General features: G+C 45.2%; 1 protein-coding gene across 4 annotated transcripts in view; it reads right to left on the reverse strand.

Moving 5' to 3' along the window:
* GMEB2 (glucocorticoid modulatory element binding protein 2) overlaps positions 1–17,403 on the reverse strand; it is a 37,220-nt gene that overhangs the window by 14,590 nt on the left and 5,227 nt on the right. For 3 of the 4 annotated variants that reach the window (XM_083360872.1, XM_083360870.1, XM_083360871.1), the window contains exons 2-5: positions 13,488–13,650; positions 4,621–4,718; positions 1,865–1,992; positions 158–261 (exon numbers count right to left, since the gene is read on the reverse strand). In XM_083360872.1, coding sequence (XP_083216998.1) covers positions 158–261; positions 1,865–1,992; positions 4,621–4,718; positions 13,488–13,621 — 464 coding nt within the window. In that variant the 5' untranslated portion in view covers positions 13,622–13,650. Of the gene's footprint in view, positions 1–157; positions 262–1,864; positions 1,993–4,620; positions 4,719–13,487; positions 13,651–17,403 lie in introns of those variants that run through there. The other variant, XM_083360873.1, reaches the window with a different exon arrangement.

Below are 17,403 nucleotides of genomic sequence, written 5' to 3' on the forward strand. Positions count from 1 at the left end.
GCCCTGAGTCTTCGGAGAAGGGCGGGATATAAATGGAATTAAAATAAATAAATAAATAAAAATAAATAAATTTCTTTAGCCAACTAGGTAATATCCTCAAGGCTAGAAGGGAGCGGGGGGTGGTGGTGTGTGGTTTGCAGTAAAGTAAGCGATTTACCTTAGCATGATTCCGTTCATCCGGATGGCCCTTTTCCAGTCCTTCAGGGTGGACTTGCCAGCCAAATGCACAAATTCCTTGGGACTGATCAAATGATTGTCGTACTGCAAGAAGAGAAAGGGAAAAGACGGGGTGTGAAGAAGGCAGGCAGGCAGGCGACGTAAGGTAAGAGCGTGCACAATTTATTTTATTTTTATTTTATTTTAATTCCATTTATATCCCGCCCTTCTCCGAAGACTCAGGGCGGCTTACAAGCGTTAGCAGTAGCCTTCATTCTATGTATATGCCTGCTTATTAGGGCTTTCACACACACCCCCCCCAAGCGGCATTATTACAAAGCCAGCTTAATTGCCCCCAACAATCTGGGTCCTCATTTTACCGACCTCGGAAGGATGGAAGGCTGAGTCAACCTTGAGCCTGGTGGGACTCGAACCTGCACTAATTGCAGGCAGCTGGTGTTACTTAAGGAGGCATTAGCCCACTGCTCCACCAAGGCTCTGAGATGACCTTGGAAGACAGGGGGAAGTGCAGCAGACTACTCAATGGTCAGATATGAGGGGCAGCTGAGCCCATAGAAGGAACGAAGGCCTGGCAACCATCTCAAACAGACCTTCCCCTAGTTTCTTGGGATGTAAAGGTGAGGGGGGGGGAAGGGGAAGAGTGGTACTTTCCGACTTGCAAGATTCTGTTCACGTAACCTTAGAATAAAGGAGAATTAGTTCACCTGGGTGTGCTTCCTGCCTGGACTATCTCAAAAAGGTTGTCACGTATTGGGAAACCCATTTCCTCCCTGCGTGTCTTCCGAAGACTCTACTGCTTCTCATGGATCAAAAAAGGTAAAGGTTCCCCCGCACGTGTGTGCTAGTCGTTTCCGACTGCAGGGGCCGGTGCTCATCTCCGTTTCAAAGCCGAAGAGCCAGCGCTTGTCCGAGGACGTCTCCGTGGTCATGTGGCCGGCATGACTAGTTGCCAAAGGCGCACGGAACGCTGTTACCTTCCCACCAGAGTGGTCCCTATTTTTCTACTTGGTCTTCTAGTCCAGCCCCCCCCCCACTCAAGCCGGAGACTCTACACAATTTCAGACCGGTGGTTGTCCAATCTCTTCTTGAAAACCTCCAGCGTTGGAGCACCCACAATACTTGAAGGTGGAGTGCGTGAAGACGCACAGCCCTGTTGCTGTTTACTATGCTTTTAAGAGCTATCTGGAAAAAGGTAAGATATGCTGGAGGTCTTTACTGGACTAGGACGAAGATCCCTCCCCCAACTCCATTGGTTCTGGTTTCTAACTTAATTAAGTTAAGGACTGCCTCGGGCGCAATCCCAAAACATCTGGAGCACCACTGGCTTGGACAAAATCTCCATCAGTCCCTTGCAAAAGGCAACTTCTGACCTCCTGCAATGACGCTGCCTTTTAACACCATCAAATAACAACATCGGCTTATCCCAGATCCTTGGGAAGGACGCAAAGAGGCTCTAAACATCTGGCTGACCGTGGGACCAACCACAGTAATAATAATAATAATAATAATAATAATAATAATAATAATAATAATAATAATAATAATAATAATACCACCTGTAACACCATTAAATAGCCCCGTCTGCCTCTCCCGGGTCCGTGGGAAGGAATCAAAAAGGCAGACAAAAATGCCAAATCCTGCCTGAACATCTGGCCGGCTGTGTGATGAATCATTGTAAGAATCTCACCTGCACGCACTTCACGTTGATGCCGGGGCAAACAAACTTCCGCCAGATGAGGTTTGCTTTGCTGTCGCCACAGGTGATGGGATAAGCCACCTCAGCTTCTATGCATTCTTCTCCTTCCGCCATCTTCACTTCAAGGGGAGGAATCAAAAAGGTGTTTTTTTAAATTAAAAAAAAGAGTACACAACCACGTCAACCTCTTCAAATATGAGCCAGCAGTCTGCGGTGGCAGGCAAAAAAGCTAATACAATCCGGGGCTGTATAAACAGAGGCGTGAAGTATTAGTAACGCTTCATCAAGCTTTAGTTGAGGCCACACCTGGAATACTGCATATGAAGAAGGGTTTCAGGAATTGGGTGTATCTAGTTTAATGAAAAGGACTAGGGGCGACATCTTAGCAGTATTCCAGTATTTGAGGGGCTGCCATGAAGAAGGGGGGGGTCAAGCTACTCTCCAAAGCGCCAGAGGGCAGGACAAGAAGCAACAGATGGAAACTGATCAAGGCGAGAAGCAACCTGGAATTAAGGAGAAACTTCCTGACAGTGAGGACAATTAACCAGTGGAACAGCTTGCCACCAGAAATCGTGGGCGCTCCATCAATGGAAAGTTTTAAGAAGAGACTGGACAGTCCCTTGTCTGAAATGGAATAGGGTCTCCTGCTTGAGCAGGGGGTTGGACTAGAAGACCTCCAAGGTCCCTTCCAGCTCTACTCTGATAGATGAATTACTAATGCTGGTGAAGATGGTTTAAAGCAGGGGTGTCAAACTCGCAATGACACGTGCCGTGCCGTGATGTATCGCGACTTTTCCCCCCATTTCCAGAGCTGGGGTGGGTGCGGTTTCGGCGGGCCGGCAGTTTGACACCCCTGATTTATCAACTCCTCCCCCATCTATGAAGTTGTCTTCATAGCAACGGGGGTCTGTCACACAAATGACGCATCAGCGGGCCAGTTGGAATAGCCTAGATTCAGATTCTGCCCTAAACGAGAGCCAAATCAAATGCACTCGCCACCATTTCTCTAAATCGGAATGACTCTGAGGATAGAGTAGGGATGATTTTAGTTTGCTAAGTTTTAATTTCCTCTTTTTTACTTGGCAGGGAGAAAGCAAGACTCAAGCGAAACACGCAAGCGAAGGGAACAAACGGCTGGAGCCACTTCTCAGCATTCTGCTGTTGCATTTTGGAGCTGTTCGTGGCTTGCCCCAAGACAGGCTGAGTGAGTTCAAATGTCAGCAAAAAACCTCCGAGTGTCTTTGGGCTGTCGTCGGGATAAAATCTAGGAAATACAGGCAGTCCTCGGCTTAAGACCGTTTTTAGTGTCTATTTGTGATTACAACAGCACTGGGAAAAGTTGACCTATGACCGTTTTCCTGCACTTATGACTCCTGCAGCATCCCCATGATCACGGGATCAAAATTCAGATGCTCGTAGGAGCAACTGGCTCATATTTGTGACGGTTGCAGTGTCCTGGGGTCATGTGATCCCCTCTTGTGGCCTTCTGACCAGCAAATCAGTGGGGGAGACAGATTCTGCTTATGGATAGTAGCAAAAAAAAAGTCATAAAAGGGGGCAAAATTCAACAACTGCCTTGTTTAGCAACATAACCTTTGGGCTCCGTTGGGGTTGTAAGCTGAGGACCACTTGCCCTGCCTTGCCTTGAGCTCTCTGAGAAAGGATGGGCTATATACGATGACGCTAGAAATATAGACAGGTAAGAAATAACTCTGCAACCAGAGATGCAGAGTTTGTCAGGCTCCAAAAACCAGGAAAGATGCGGAAGTTCTCCCAAGCCGAATTCTTTATTGTTTTAACACCTACCGACAGAATCTTGCCAAACTGAAGTTGACTGCTACCTAGATGAAGCATATACTCTGGCAACTATTGGGAGGGTGCTGTCTTCACCCTCTTTCTGCTGAGTTGTCTTTTGCTCCTCTGGAATGCAACCTTTCTGTCCTGGAAGTCCAAGGAAGGAAGGGAGGAAGAGAGGAAGGAAGGCGAGAGGGGGCTGGGAAGATGGAAGGGAAGGAGAGGAAAGGAAAGGAAAGGAAAGGAAAGGAAAGGAAAGGAAAGGAGGGAAGGGGAAGGGAGGAGAGGAGAGGAGAGGAGAGGAGAGGAGAGGAGAGGAGAGGAGAGGAGAGGAGAGGAGAGGAGAGGAGAGGAAAGGGAAGGAAAGGAGGGAAGGGAGGGAATTAAAGGAAGGGAAAGGAAGGGAAAGGAAGGGAAAGGAAGGAAAGAGAAGGAAAGGAAGGAAAGGGAAGGAAAGGAAAGGAAAGGAAAGAAAAGGAAAGGGAAGGAAGGGAAAGGAAAGGGAAGGAAGGGGAAGGGAAGGGAAGGGAAGGGAAAGGAAGGGAAGGGAAGGGAAGGGAAAGGGAAGGAAAGGACGGAAGGGAAGGGAAGGAAAGAAAGGAAAGGGAAAGGAAGGGAAGGGAAAGGGAAGGAAGAAAAGTGGGAGGGAAGGAAAGGAAAGAAAGGAATGGGAAGGAAGGGAAAGGAAAGGGAACAAAAGAGAAAGTAGAGGGAGGGAGGGAGGAAGGAAGGAAGGAAGGAAGGCTTGCTAATACCCATCTGAACTGAGTTGTCTCTTACACTTTTCAAGTGTCCAGCATTTACTGCCCAGTGCCAATGTCCTCTCCTCCTGAGGTCTCCTCAGGTACGGTGCAATTGCCACGAGCCACGGCCATTTTCACCTTGCAACTCACACCTTCCCCTTCTTCGCAGGTACTCTGGAGGATAGGAATGTCCTGATTCACCCGACTTACCTAACAGGGCTTCTTTCAGATGCGCAGAGGCGGTAAAAGCTGCAGCGGCTGCAGCGGCTGCGTTTTCGGTCTCCAGGGCGTCCTCGTTGAGGTCACTCCTGGTCAGAGAGGAAGGGAGAAACGGTGAAGAAATGACGTTAGCCAAAGTGCTCTCATTTTAGCCATTTTCCTCGAGAAAAATGTACTTGGCTTCTTCAGGCTGGCTTTCTTGGATGTAAAATAAATGATGACGTGGCGTAATATGCCACACGGTGCTTGCTGTTCATCTGAGGTTGTATTTAACTACTTTTCAGAACTGCTAAGGGCCAGACCATTTTTTTTTACTACATAGCCCAGGCAGTTGAAGTCCATGAGTCATAAAAGAGCCAAGGTTGCCTACCCCTGGTCTAGTGGTTAAGGCCCCAAGCTATTATTTACTAAATTGATAACGCTGCCCATCTCGCTGTCAAGCGCCACACACCCGAATGGGAATTAATGCTGCCACGGCCTTCGTATTGGTCGTAAATAGGATCGGTCGTAAAGGACTGTTTTCAGCGCCTTCGTAACTCTGAACCGTCATTAAACTAGTGATCGTCCAGTCGTCTGAAAAAGAAAAGGGACAGGCAGTCCTCGGTTTACGACAGTTCAAAGTTACAGCGGCACGGAAAAGAGGGACTTATGACCATTTTTCACTTACGACCACCGTAGCATCCCCAAAATTCGGATGCTTGGCAAAACTGGCTCATGCTTATGACGGTTGCAGTGTCCCCGGGCTCACGTGATCCCCTCTGGCAACCTTCAGACAAGCAAAATCAACGGGGGAAGCCAGAGTTACTTAACAAACATGCTTAACAGATGCAATGATTCCCATAACAACAGTGGTGAGAAACGTCGTAAGATGGGACAAACTCACTTGATCAATGTTTCACTTAGCAGCAAAAAAAAAAATTAGGGGGGGAGTCAGTTGTGGTCGTAACTCGAGGACTACCTGTCCTTTTCTTTTTCACACGACTGGACGATCACTAGTTTAATGACAGTTCAGAGTTACGAAGGCGCTGAAAACAGTCCTTTACGACCGATCCTATTTACGACCAATACGAAGGCATTAATTCCCATTCGGGTGTGTGGCGCTTGACAGCGAGATTTATTATTTATTTATTTATTTGTTTGTTTTTATATACCACCCTTCTCCCGAGGGACTCGGGGCGGTGTACAGAGTAAGGTAGGTATACAGTTAAACAATAGTAAAAAAATAGTAAAAAACAAATGAAACCCCAAGAGCTATCAGGCCAGGCCGGACTGCTGGAACAGGTAAGTTTTTAAGTCGCGCCGGAAGGTGCGAAGGTCGGGGGCCATCCGAGATGGGCAGCGTTAGCAATTTAGTAAATAAATAAATGTGATTAGCAGGCCTCGTCTGATCGTTTAAATCCTTCCGTATTTCCTGAAGTGGGACTGTGAAAAGTAAGCAAGGGATCTGCCGGTTTTTAACTATTTTAAAGGAAAGGAAAGGAAAGATACAGGCCACATAAGGCTAAAAGAATCTGGGGCAGCAGTTCTGGGAAAGACGTTAGCTTTTCTAGAAACTTCCATAATTCAGGGGCATAATTTCCAAGAAACGAATTTTCTTGCTGTGTAGTTTTAGCAAGAAATGGGGGGGGGGGGAGAAACAAAACAATGTAAGTAAATTGGAAACTGTCCCCACCGATTTAATTATTTATTCATTAGATTAGTCTGCCGCCCGTCTTGTCTGAAGGCGACTCTGGACAGCTTACAAACATTTACAAACCGGTACCAGGTAGTCCTCAATTTACAACCGTTCATTTAATGACCGTTCAAAGTTAGCACTGGGAAAAAAAAGAGTGACTTGTGACTTCTTTTTCACGCTTGCGACCGTTGCGGCATCCTCCAGGGTCATGTGGTCAAAATTCCAATGTTTGGCAACTGGTTCATTATCTGTGACGGTTGCACCATCCGGATGTGTGTGTCATGTGAACCCTCTGAATTATGATCACGTGACTATGAGGATGCTACAACTATTGTTAAGTGTGAAAAACGGCCACAAGTCACTTTTTTCGCGCGAAGGGGGGGGAGGTTGTAAATTCGGTCCTTAAATGAGTGGTTGTAAGTCACGAACTACATATAGTAACGATGTCAACGCTGCTAACATCGGATGTTTTACTCTTAGAATTAGAGTTAGAATTAGATGATACTTGGGGGGGGGAGAGGAGTTAGACAGACATAACAATATTGTAACAGTGTGAGAACCAAGGTTTTTTGAAATAAGAGATGGTAAGGACTGGAGAACAGGAGGGAAGCCTGAATTTCAAACTAATTGGAGAAGGTTATTTATGACTGTTAATTGGGGGAGGGAATTGTGCTTTGATACTATGTGCTCAGGGGAGGAGAATTGAGATTTTGGCTTTGCCTATGTACTGCGGATGCTCGAATAAAGATTCTTTAAGGTAAACAACGCCTCGAAGTTCTTTGAAGAGTTTCATCTGTCGGAACCATGACACAAACTGTTGTAAGTCGAGGACTACCTGTAAATAAACACCAGTACGTAGGATACTCCAGAGCTAAAAGCTCCTGGCTTCTAAAAATGAATGGGTAGATCAGGCAGACAGCTGCGTCCTTAATCAAGGGGATAAATGGGGAACTCATCAAATTTGCAGATGACACCAAGCTGGTAGGAATAGCCAATACTCCAGAGGACAGGCTTAAGATACAGGAGGATCTGGACAGACTTGAACACTGGGCGCTATCTAAGAAAATGACAAAATTCAGTGGTGAAAAAAGTAAGGTTCTACATTTAGGCCAGAAAAACCGAAAGTACAGGTATAGTATAGGTCAGGGGTAGGCAACCTCGCCTCTTTTATGACTCATGGACTTCAACTCCCAGAATTCCTGAGCCAGCATGGCTGGCTCAGGAATTCTGGGAGTTGAAGTCCATGAGTCATAAAAGAGCCGAGGTTGCCTACCACTGGTATAGGTGGTTCCTTGCTCAATATTAGTAACTGTGAGAGGGATCTCAGTCCTAGTGGACGATCACTTAAACAGTAGCCAGCTGTGTGCTGCAGCTGCCAAAAAAGCCAACACAGTGCTAGGCTGCATTAACAGAGGGATAGAATCAAGATCACGTGAAGTGTTAATACCACTTTACAAGGCCTTGGTAAGGCCACACCTGGAATACTGCATCCAGTTTTGGTCACCGTGATGTAAAAAAGATGTTGAGATTCTAGAAAGAGTACAGAGAAGAGCAACAAAGATGATTAGGGGACTGGAGGCTAAACCATATAATGAACGGTTGCTGGAATTGGGGATGTCTAGTTTAACGAACTAAAAAACAGAGACATCACCCTGTCAACAAAAGTGCGTATAGTCAAGGCTATGGTCTTCCCAGTTGCAATGTATGGCAGTGAAAGTTGGACCATAAGAAAGGCTGAGCGCCAAAGAATTGAGGCCTTTGAACTATGGTGCTGGAGAAGACTCCTGCGAGTCCCTTGGACTGCAAGGCGATCAAACCGGTCAGTCCTAGAGGAGATCAATCCTGACTGCTCTTTAGAAGGCCAGATCCTGAAGCTAAAACTCAAATACTTTGGCCACCTAATGAGAAGGAAGGACTCACTGGAGAAGAGCCTCATGCTGGGAAAGATCGAGGGCAATAGAAGAAGGGGACGACAGAGAATGAGGTGGCTGGATGGAGTCACTGAAGCAGAAGGCGTGAGCTTAAATGGACTCCAGAAGATGGTAGAAGACAGGAAGGCCTGGAGGAATGTTGTCCATAGGGTCGCGATGGGTCGGACACGACTTCGCAGCTAACAACAACAACAAGTTTAACGAAGAGAAGGGTGAGGGGTGACATGATAGCCGTGTTCCAATATCTCAGGGGCTGCCCCAAAGAAGAGAGAGTCAAGCTATTCTCCAAAGCGCCCGAAGGCAGGACAAGAAGCAACAGGTGGAAACTCATCAAGGAGAGGAGCAACCTGGAACTAAGGAGAAACTTCCTGACAGTCAGAACAATTAACCAGTGGAACAACCTGACTCCAGAAGCGGTGAATGCTCCATCACTGGAAGTTTTTAAGGAGACTGGACAGCCATTTGTCCGAAATGATATAGGGTTTCCTGCCTGAGCAGGGGGTTGGACTAGATGACCTCCAAGGTCTCTTCCAACTTTATTATCATCACCTGGCTACATAAAGAGAAAACCTGACATTAAGCGCAGCGGCACCATCTTCCCCATAGCATCTGCTAACTGCAGATTACAGCACAATCATCCCGTTATGTGACGCAAACATACATTGTCTGCCAAAGTCACCCACCATTTCTTGGCCAGGACAACATCTCAGATTTATTACAACAGCACAGGCAGCGCACTAAGGCTGTCAACCAGGGCTCAAGCGTATCCATTCTCGCTCTCTGCAACCAAACAGGTCTTGAACCCACAGGAAGAAGGTGTGGCATTTCCCAAATATTTTAAGATGACGCTAGTGAAGATGAAAGCAAAATGTTTCCTTTAGGCTTTCTGGCAGCGCATTGCATAGGGAGCATCTCAGAAATAAACCTTGCCAAACTCGAGGGGGGTGGGATGTAATTGCAGTGTTTGGGATGCTTTATTAAGCGTGTACATTAAAGGCTGCCTGGAATCCATTTAGTCTGCCTATCTGCTCATTTTTTCCACCCCTGTATGGCAGGCTTGGGGGGAGGTCAGCTGTAATTTTCAGCAACTGCCACAAACTTTACCACCACAACTTTACAACTTCTTTTTAAAAGAGATTAAGTTCCAAAGGGTTGTTTGTTTGTTTGTTTGTAAAAGCTATTTTATTTTTTAGGGACGTGGTGGCTCAGTGGGTTAGGACGCTGAGCTTGTCGATCAGGTCGACAGTTTGGCGGGTCGAATCCCGAGTGCCGCGTAACGGAGTGAGTGCCTGTTACTCATCCCAGCTTCTGCCAACCTAGCAGTTTGAAAGCACGTAAAAAATGCAAGTAGAAAAATAGGGACCACTACGGTGGGAAGGTAACAGCATTCCGTGCGCCTTTGGCGTCCAGTCATGCCGGCCACATGACCACGGAGATGTCCTCGGAGAAGCGTTGGCTCTTCGGCTTTGAAACGGAGATGAGCACCGGCCCCTAGAGTCGGAAACGACAAGCACGCGTGTGCGGGGGAACCTTTACCTTTTACTATTTTATTTTTATGTATTCCTATCCTCCCTTAATTTTTTTTTTACAAATAACTCAAAGCGGTGAATATACAGCATCCAACATACCTTCCTGCTCCTATTTTTCCTCCCACAACAACCCTGTGAGGTGGGTCGGGCTGAGAGTGACTGAGCCAAGGTCATCCAGTCGGTTTTCAGGTCTAAAGGCGAAACGAGAACTCCCCATCTCCTGGTGACTGATCCAAAGTCACCCAAGTGGCTTTCGGGCCTAAGGAGGGATTAGAAGGGACCGTCTCCTGCTGATTGGGCACCCAGCCAGCTTTCCTGCCTAAGGCGGGACTAGAACTCAACATCTACTGGTGATTGGCTCAATCATCCAATTGGCTTTCGTGCCTAAGGTGGGACTAGAACTCAGAGTCTCTGAGTGATTGGCCCAAAGCCACCCAGCCGCCCTGCATGCCTAAAGCAGGGCTAAAACTCCACCTCCTTCTTTCTAGCTTGGGGCCTTAACCACTAGACCAGGGGTAGGCAACCTTGGCTCTTTTATGACTCATGGACTTCAACTCCCAGAATTCCTGAGCCAGCAGCTTACTGGCTCAGGAATTCTGGGAGTTGAAGTCCATGAGTCATAAAAGAGCCAAGGTTGCCTACCCCTGCACTACTAGACTAAACGCAGTTTTAGCAAACCTGCCTGTTATTTTCAGCAAAGATTTGAAAACCTAAGATCCCCTGGTGCCTTGCATCAGCGTTAATTTATTGAAGCCAGTCGGAAAATCAGGATAAGTGTTTAAACACAGAGACCAGTTATACACAGGAAGCCATACTTATCTATTGATAATCCCTACAGATTAGCCTGACGTTTGTTTCTTTTTTTAGGGCCAGAAATATGGAATACAGGGGGGGAAAAACATCGAGTGTAAGCAGAAAAGCTGAAGGGATCATGTATTCCTTTCTCATTTTTCTTTCGCCAGAGAGGTTCACAACACTTTTGTTTTTCTACCAAAAAAAAAGTGTTCTTCAGCTTGGGAAACCTGAGAGGTGGGTCATTAACTCAGAGAAGCCCACCTCACCCTTCTGCTGTATTAAACAGCTTTTGGTGTGAGCTGTTTCTATGACAAAATTCATGGGTGGCAGCACAGCTGATTTCTGCAAGGAAGTCACACTCAAAGAGGAGAGAATAATGACAAAGCAAGTCTTTATTTCAAGACTCCTGCGTAAAAATCAAAGGAGAGAAAAGAAAAGAGAACATAAAAGAAAAAAAGGTAAAGAAAAAGAAAAAGAAGGTAAAAGACACAGCCTGCCCATATGTCAAAAACGTTTCAGAAGCCGTTAAAATGCAGCTTCTGAGATCTGCAAGTGGGCATCGCAGGCTGCCCAGAGGCTACCATACGAGGACAAATTATGCACTGTACAGATCGCTTGGAGGTGGGTAGACACTTCCAATGGAATCTACTGGATCCCCTGCATGGATTGCCCCTGTGATTATGTAGGATAAATAGGGAGGAAGCCAACCACCAGATTGCAAGAGTGGTCAGTTGAGGAGACACGAACTCATTGGTAGCCTCACATTCAATTTCGCAGTTACTAAGATTGTTGGCTGAGCAGGCACAAAAACAGCCAGGGAAATGATTGAAGCCTGGGAAACGGGGCCCTCGTCAGTCAACAGGAGTGCAGATTTACCACCAGCCTATCAAGTACTTAGGAGGCAAGGGCTGGGCGGCACAAGGAAGCGACAGCCAATCGCCAACCACCAACACACCAATCAGCCAATAGGAAGCCACCACATAAACACGACTCACAGAACAGCCCAAAGCACGTATTCCAGTAGAGAGAAATTCCCTGAAGATGGGCTCCAGCACGAGCTTGCAAGCTCAGTGACTGACACAAATTCGATCTTGCCTCATTAGGGCGCCTGCCCTTTGGAATCAATTGCTGGTGGAACTCCGGATTGCCCCCGAACTTCGTTCGTTTCGCCGGGACCTAGAAACCTGGCTTTTTGAGTTAGCCGGCCTGGACTGAGGGGTTTTAAGTTTTTTAAATTTTAAATCCTAATTTTAATTTTGGTGTTATTGATTTAATTTATGTTAACTTTTATATTACATTGTTTTATTTTTGCCCTGTAAACCGCCCTGAGTCCTTCGGGAAAAGGGCGGTATATAAATTGAATTAAAATAAAATAAATAAATAAAATTATCCTGGGATGTGTATACAGTATTAGCCTTCGTTACAGTTTGGGTTCCTCAAATTGTTTTTGAGAAAAATGTTGCTAATCCAAATTTGAGAAATGATACTTGGATGATTACAATGAAGCAGTTATTTCAATTTTATATGCACATATATGTATGAGAAACTATTATAATGTTGTTTACTGTCATTTCCCCCCCCCCTTTATTCTATAGCAATGTAAGCTATGGAACCTCTGTCTTTGAGGGCCTTATTTTCCCACTGATGATTAACTATATTGGGAGGGTTTAAACTGGATTTTTTTAATGCTGTATACCAGGGTCCCCAACCCACGGTCCGTGGACTGGTACCGGGCCGCAGCAGGCCAGCAACCGGTCCGCACAAACAAGCAAAGCCCCAGGCAGTACATGAAACCATGCCCCCTCCAGTCCGCGGAAAAACCTCTCTCCACAGAACCGGTCCCTGGGGCCCAAAAGGTTGGGGACCTCTGCTGTACACTGCCCAGAGTCACTGTACGTGAGTTAGGTGGCTATATAAATTTAATAAATTAATAAACTACATCATTTATTAATTCTAACCTCTTTTATGTGAATTCCTACATTCCAGAGATAGGAATAGAAAATGTGCAGCAGCTCAAGGGTGTACCAAGGTAGGAGGGGAGGTGGAGGTGTCCACTCAAATGCAGGCGTGGTGCTGAAGAGAGTAGGAGGCTAGACGTGGGCTTGGGGACAGGTTGCTGCTGCCCGTGTGCCAATCAGCTGCTTGTGTGTCAATCACTGGTAGCATAGCAGCAATGGAGGAAAAAATGTGCACCTTCAAGACAGTTTTTATCCCCAGTGACTAACCATGACTTTACTTATTTTTTTAGAATTGTCTTGAACTTGTCTTCTTCTTCCTAGCATTGAGAGCTACTGGCCCAAGGTCATCCAGCTGGCTTCATGGCCAAGGCAGAACTAGAATTCACCATCTCCTGGTGATTGGCCCAAAATCTCCCATCTGGCTTTTGTCCCTAAGGCAGGACTAGAATTCACCGTCTCCTGGTGATCGGCCCAAAGTTACCCAGAGAGTTTTGAGGCCCAAGGCAAAACTGGAATTCACCAACTCCTGGTGATTGGCCCAAAATCTCCCAGCTGGCATTTTTCCCTAAGGCAGGACTAGAACTCACTGTCTCCTGGTGATTGGCCCAAAGTCACCCAGAGAGCTTTCAGCCCCAAGGCAAAACTGGAATTCACCATCTCCTGCTGATTGCCCCTAAATCTCCAGCTGGCTTTTGTGCCTAACGCAGGATTGGAAGTCATAGTCTCCTGGTGATTGGCCCAAAGTCACCCAGAGAGCTTTCAGGCCCAAGGCAGGACTAGAATTCAGTCTCCTAGCTTCTAATCTGATGTCTTAACCACTACCCCAAATTGGATCTCAACAATGAAGGAAGCGTGTGTATGCTAAAAGAGGACCTGCCCCAGGTGTCAAATATTCTAGGTACACCACTGGAATAGCTACAGTTTTGAATGTATCCATCATACCAGCTAAGTAGCTCATCTTTTTACTCACCCATGCTGGGACAAATTGGTGGTAACTAGGACGGTCTTCACTTCCTCCACACCGCTGCCATCAACCACACTATCTGGAGTTGTTACCACCACAACTTCCTCCATGTGCATGCTCATATCTTGCGTCGCCATCATTAAGGAGGCCCCTTTAGACCTCTTTTATCCTGTTGAAGGATAACAAAGCGAAGGAGTTACCACTCTCCTCATCTACTCTGAATGCATTTCATCATTTTCAACCAGGATCAGGGACATCTTGTACGGTAGCATATAATTTCCACCTGTGCAAGCCATTACAACGGATGTGAGAGCACGTCTCTTCGCTGTCATCAAAATTTGTTCTGAAGCTAGCACCCTTCTAGATGTACTGAGATCACAACTTCTTGAATTTCCAGAAAAACACACATTTATAAACATTTTAGCAATAGCAACAACACTTAGACGTATATACCCCTTCGTAGTGCTTTACAGCCCTCTCTAAGCGGTTTACAGCCTGTTGCCCCCAACAATCTGGGTCCTCATTTTACCGACATCAGAAGGATAGAAGACTGAGTCAAACTTGAGCTGGCCAGGATCGAATTCCAGGCTGTGGGCAGAGTTAGCCTGCAATGCTGCATTCTAACCACTGCAGTACCAAGATAGATAGATAGATAGATAGATAGATAGATAGATAGATAGATAGATAGATAGATAGATAGACAGGCAGACAGACAGACATAGACAGGCAGCTGGATAGGTGGATAGCACTTAGATTTATATACTTCACAGTGCTTTGTAGCCCTCTATAAGCGCTTTATAGAGTCAGCCTCTTGCCCCCAACAATGTGGGTCATTTTACCGACCTCAGAAGGATGGAAGGCCGAGTCAACCTTGAGCTGGTGACACTTGAACTGCCAAACTGCTGGCAGTCAGGAGTCAGCAAAAGTAGACCGCAGTATTGCATTCTAACCACTGCACCACCATTTTAGTTATTCTTATGCATGCAGTTGTACTGCACTCCTGTTTTTAGGTGATCCCCAAGTTCTCCAGTTCCTGTCAAAAAATGTCTCCATTACAGGTTGTCCTCGATTTACAAGCATATGCTCAGTGACTGTTTAAAATTACGACAACACAGGAGGAAAAAATGACTAATGAGGCTTTCTTCACACTGATGAGTGTTGCAGCATCGTTACAGTCATCTAATCAAAATTCAGACGGTTGGCAACTAGCGAGCATTTGTGACAAGTTGCACCATCCCGGGGGGTCACGTGAACATCGTTTGTAACCTTCCTAGCCGGCTTCCGACAAGCCAAGTGGGAAGAAACCAGATTCAATTAACGACCGCACGATTCACTTAGCGACTGCAGCGACTTGCTTAGCCCCTGCGGCAAAAAGGTTGTAGAATGGAGCAAAACTCACTTAACCGTCTTGCTTAGCAACTGAATTCTGGGTAATAAGCCGAGGACTACCTGCATTCACTAGTGAGAAAAACAGGGTTGTCAATTTACACTTTGTGGAGAGAAAAATTAAGACCACTTATCTACTCCGTTTGGCAAAAAAAAAACCACTACTTTTTTTTGCAATGTGAGCCAAAGAGATTGCGTTATGACACAAGTAACATCTGAAGGCCCAATGTATGGACTACAGTCTGGTGCCTCATAACTCTGTTCCTACAGGGAGTGCAGAATTATTAGGCAAATGAGTATTTTGAGCACATCATCCTCTTTATGCATGTTGTCTTACTCCAAGCTGTATAGGCTCGAAAGCCTACTACCAATTAAGCATATTAGGTGATGTGCATCTCTGTAATGAGAAGGGGTGTGGTCTAATGACATCAACACCCTGTATCAGGTGTGCATAATTATTAGGCAACTTCCTTTCCTTTGGCAAAATGGGTCAAAAGAAGGACTTGACAGGCTCAGAAAAGTCAAAAATAGTGAGATATCTTGCAGAGGGATGCAGCACTCTTAAAATTGCAAAGCTTCTGAAGCGTGATCATCGAACAATCAAGCGTTTCATTCAAAATAGTCAACAGGGTCGCAAGAAGCGTGTGGAGAAACCAAGGCGCAAAATAACTGCCCATGAACTGAGAAAAGTCAAGCGTGCAGCTGCCAAGATGCCACTTGCCACCAGTTTGGCCATATTTCAGAGCTGCAACATCACTGGAGTGCCCAAAAGCACAAGGTGTGCAATACTCAGAGACATGGCCAAGGTAAGAAAGGCTGAAAGACGACCACCACTGAACAAGACACACAAGCTGAAACGTCAAGACTGGGCCAAGAAATATCTCAAGACTGATTTTTCTAAGGTTTTATGGACTGATGAAATGAGAGTGAGTCTTGATGGGCCAGATGGATGGGCCCGTGGCTGGATTGGTAAAGGGCAGAGAGCTCCAGTCCGACTCAGACGCCAGCAAGGTGGAGGTGGAGTACTGGTTTGGGCTGGTATCATCAAAGATGAGCTTGTGGGGCCTTTTCGGGTTGAGGATGGAGTCAAGCTCAACTCCCAGTCCTACTGCCAGTTTCTGGAAGACACCTTCTTCAAGCAGTGGTACAGGAAGAAGTCTGCATCCTTCAAGAAAAACATGATTTTCATGCAGGACAATGCTCCATCACACGCGTCCAAGTACTCCACAGCGTGGCTGGCAAGAAAGGGTATAAAAGCAGGAAATCTAATGACATGGCCTCCTTGTTCACCTGATCTGAACCCCATTGAGAACCTGTGGTCCATCATCAAATGTGAGATTTACAAGGAGGGAAAACAGTACACCTCTCTGAACAGTGTCTGGGAGGCTGTGGTTGCTGCTGCACGCAATGTTGATGGTGAACAGATCAAAACACTGACAGAATCCATGGATGGCAGGCTTTTGAGTGTCCTTGCAAAGAAAGGTGGCTATATTGGTCACTGATTTGTTTTTGTTTTGTTTTTGAATGTCAGAAATGTATATTTGTGAATGTTGAGATGTTATATTGGTTTCACTGGTAAAAATAAATAATTGAAATGGGTATATATTTGTTTTTTGTTAAGTTGCCTAATAATTATGCACAGTAATAGTCACCTGCACACACAGATATCCCCCTAAAATAGCTATAACTAAAAACAAACTAAAAACTACTTCCAAAAATATTCAGCTTTGATATTAATGAGTTTTTTGGGTTCATTGAGAACATGGTTGTTGTTCAATAATAAAATTAATCCTCAAAAATACAACTTGCCTAATAATTCTGCACTCCCTGTACAGTTTTAGCTGACGTATTTTTGCAGTTTGCAAATCAGGGTTTTATGTCTTTTTATATATACATAATATTTTATTATTTTTCCAATTCTACATTCGAGTATTTAAAAAGCAACGTGGTGACTGGGTTAATCAAGCTACTACAGTTCTAGTTATATCAACTCAATGAAGACATCCTTATTATATTTAGCAATATTTTTTTTAGCTTATACATATCTTAATTACATTCAATCTTCATAAACAATCCATATCCTGTTATTGATTTTTACATATATATTTTTAACTTCTCATCAATATTCCAATTTAACCTTTGATCATCCATAATTTTCGGACTTCGGGTAACCAAGATTTCCCTTATCTCACTTCATAACAAATTATAATGTCCAAAATACACATTTTATCTATTTAAATTTAATCCTCGTTCTATTTCCTAAAAGCTTTATGTCTTTGTATGCTGTGCCGGCACAGCGATTTGAGGTTAATTAAACAAATCACAGTGAAACAAATCATGCCTAGCGCTAAAATAAAGGAAAGCAAATCAGGAAAATTAGTGAAGCTTGAAAAAACAACAAAACACTCGACCTGATCAGTGAAGTGAATAAATTCTTCAGAGAATCTTTTTTGCAGGTAGAGCATCCCAGCATATGCAGGCACAGAAGGAAATGGGTTTTTATCCCAAGCACTGCAGGCACCTCAGATAACCGCCA

This window comes from Vipera ursinii (assembly GCF_947247035.1).
Source record: "Vipera ursinii genome assembly, chromosome: 3".
Taxonomy (NCBI): domain Eukaryota; kingdom Metazoa; phylum Chordata; class Lepidosauria; order Squamata; family Viperidae; genus Vipera; species Vipera ursinii.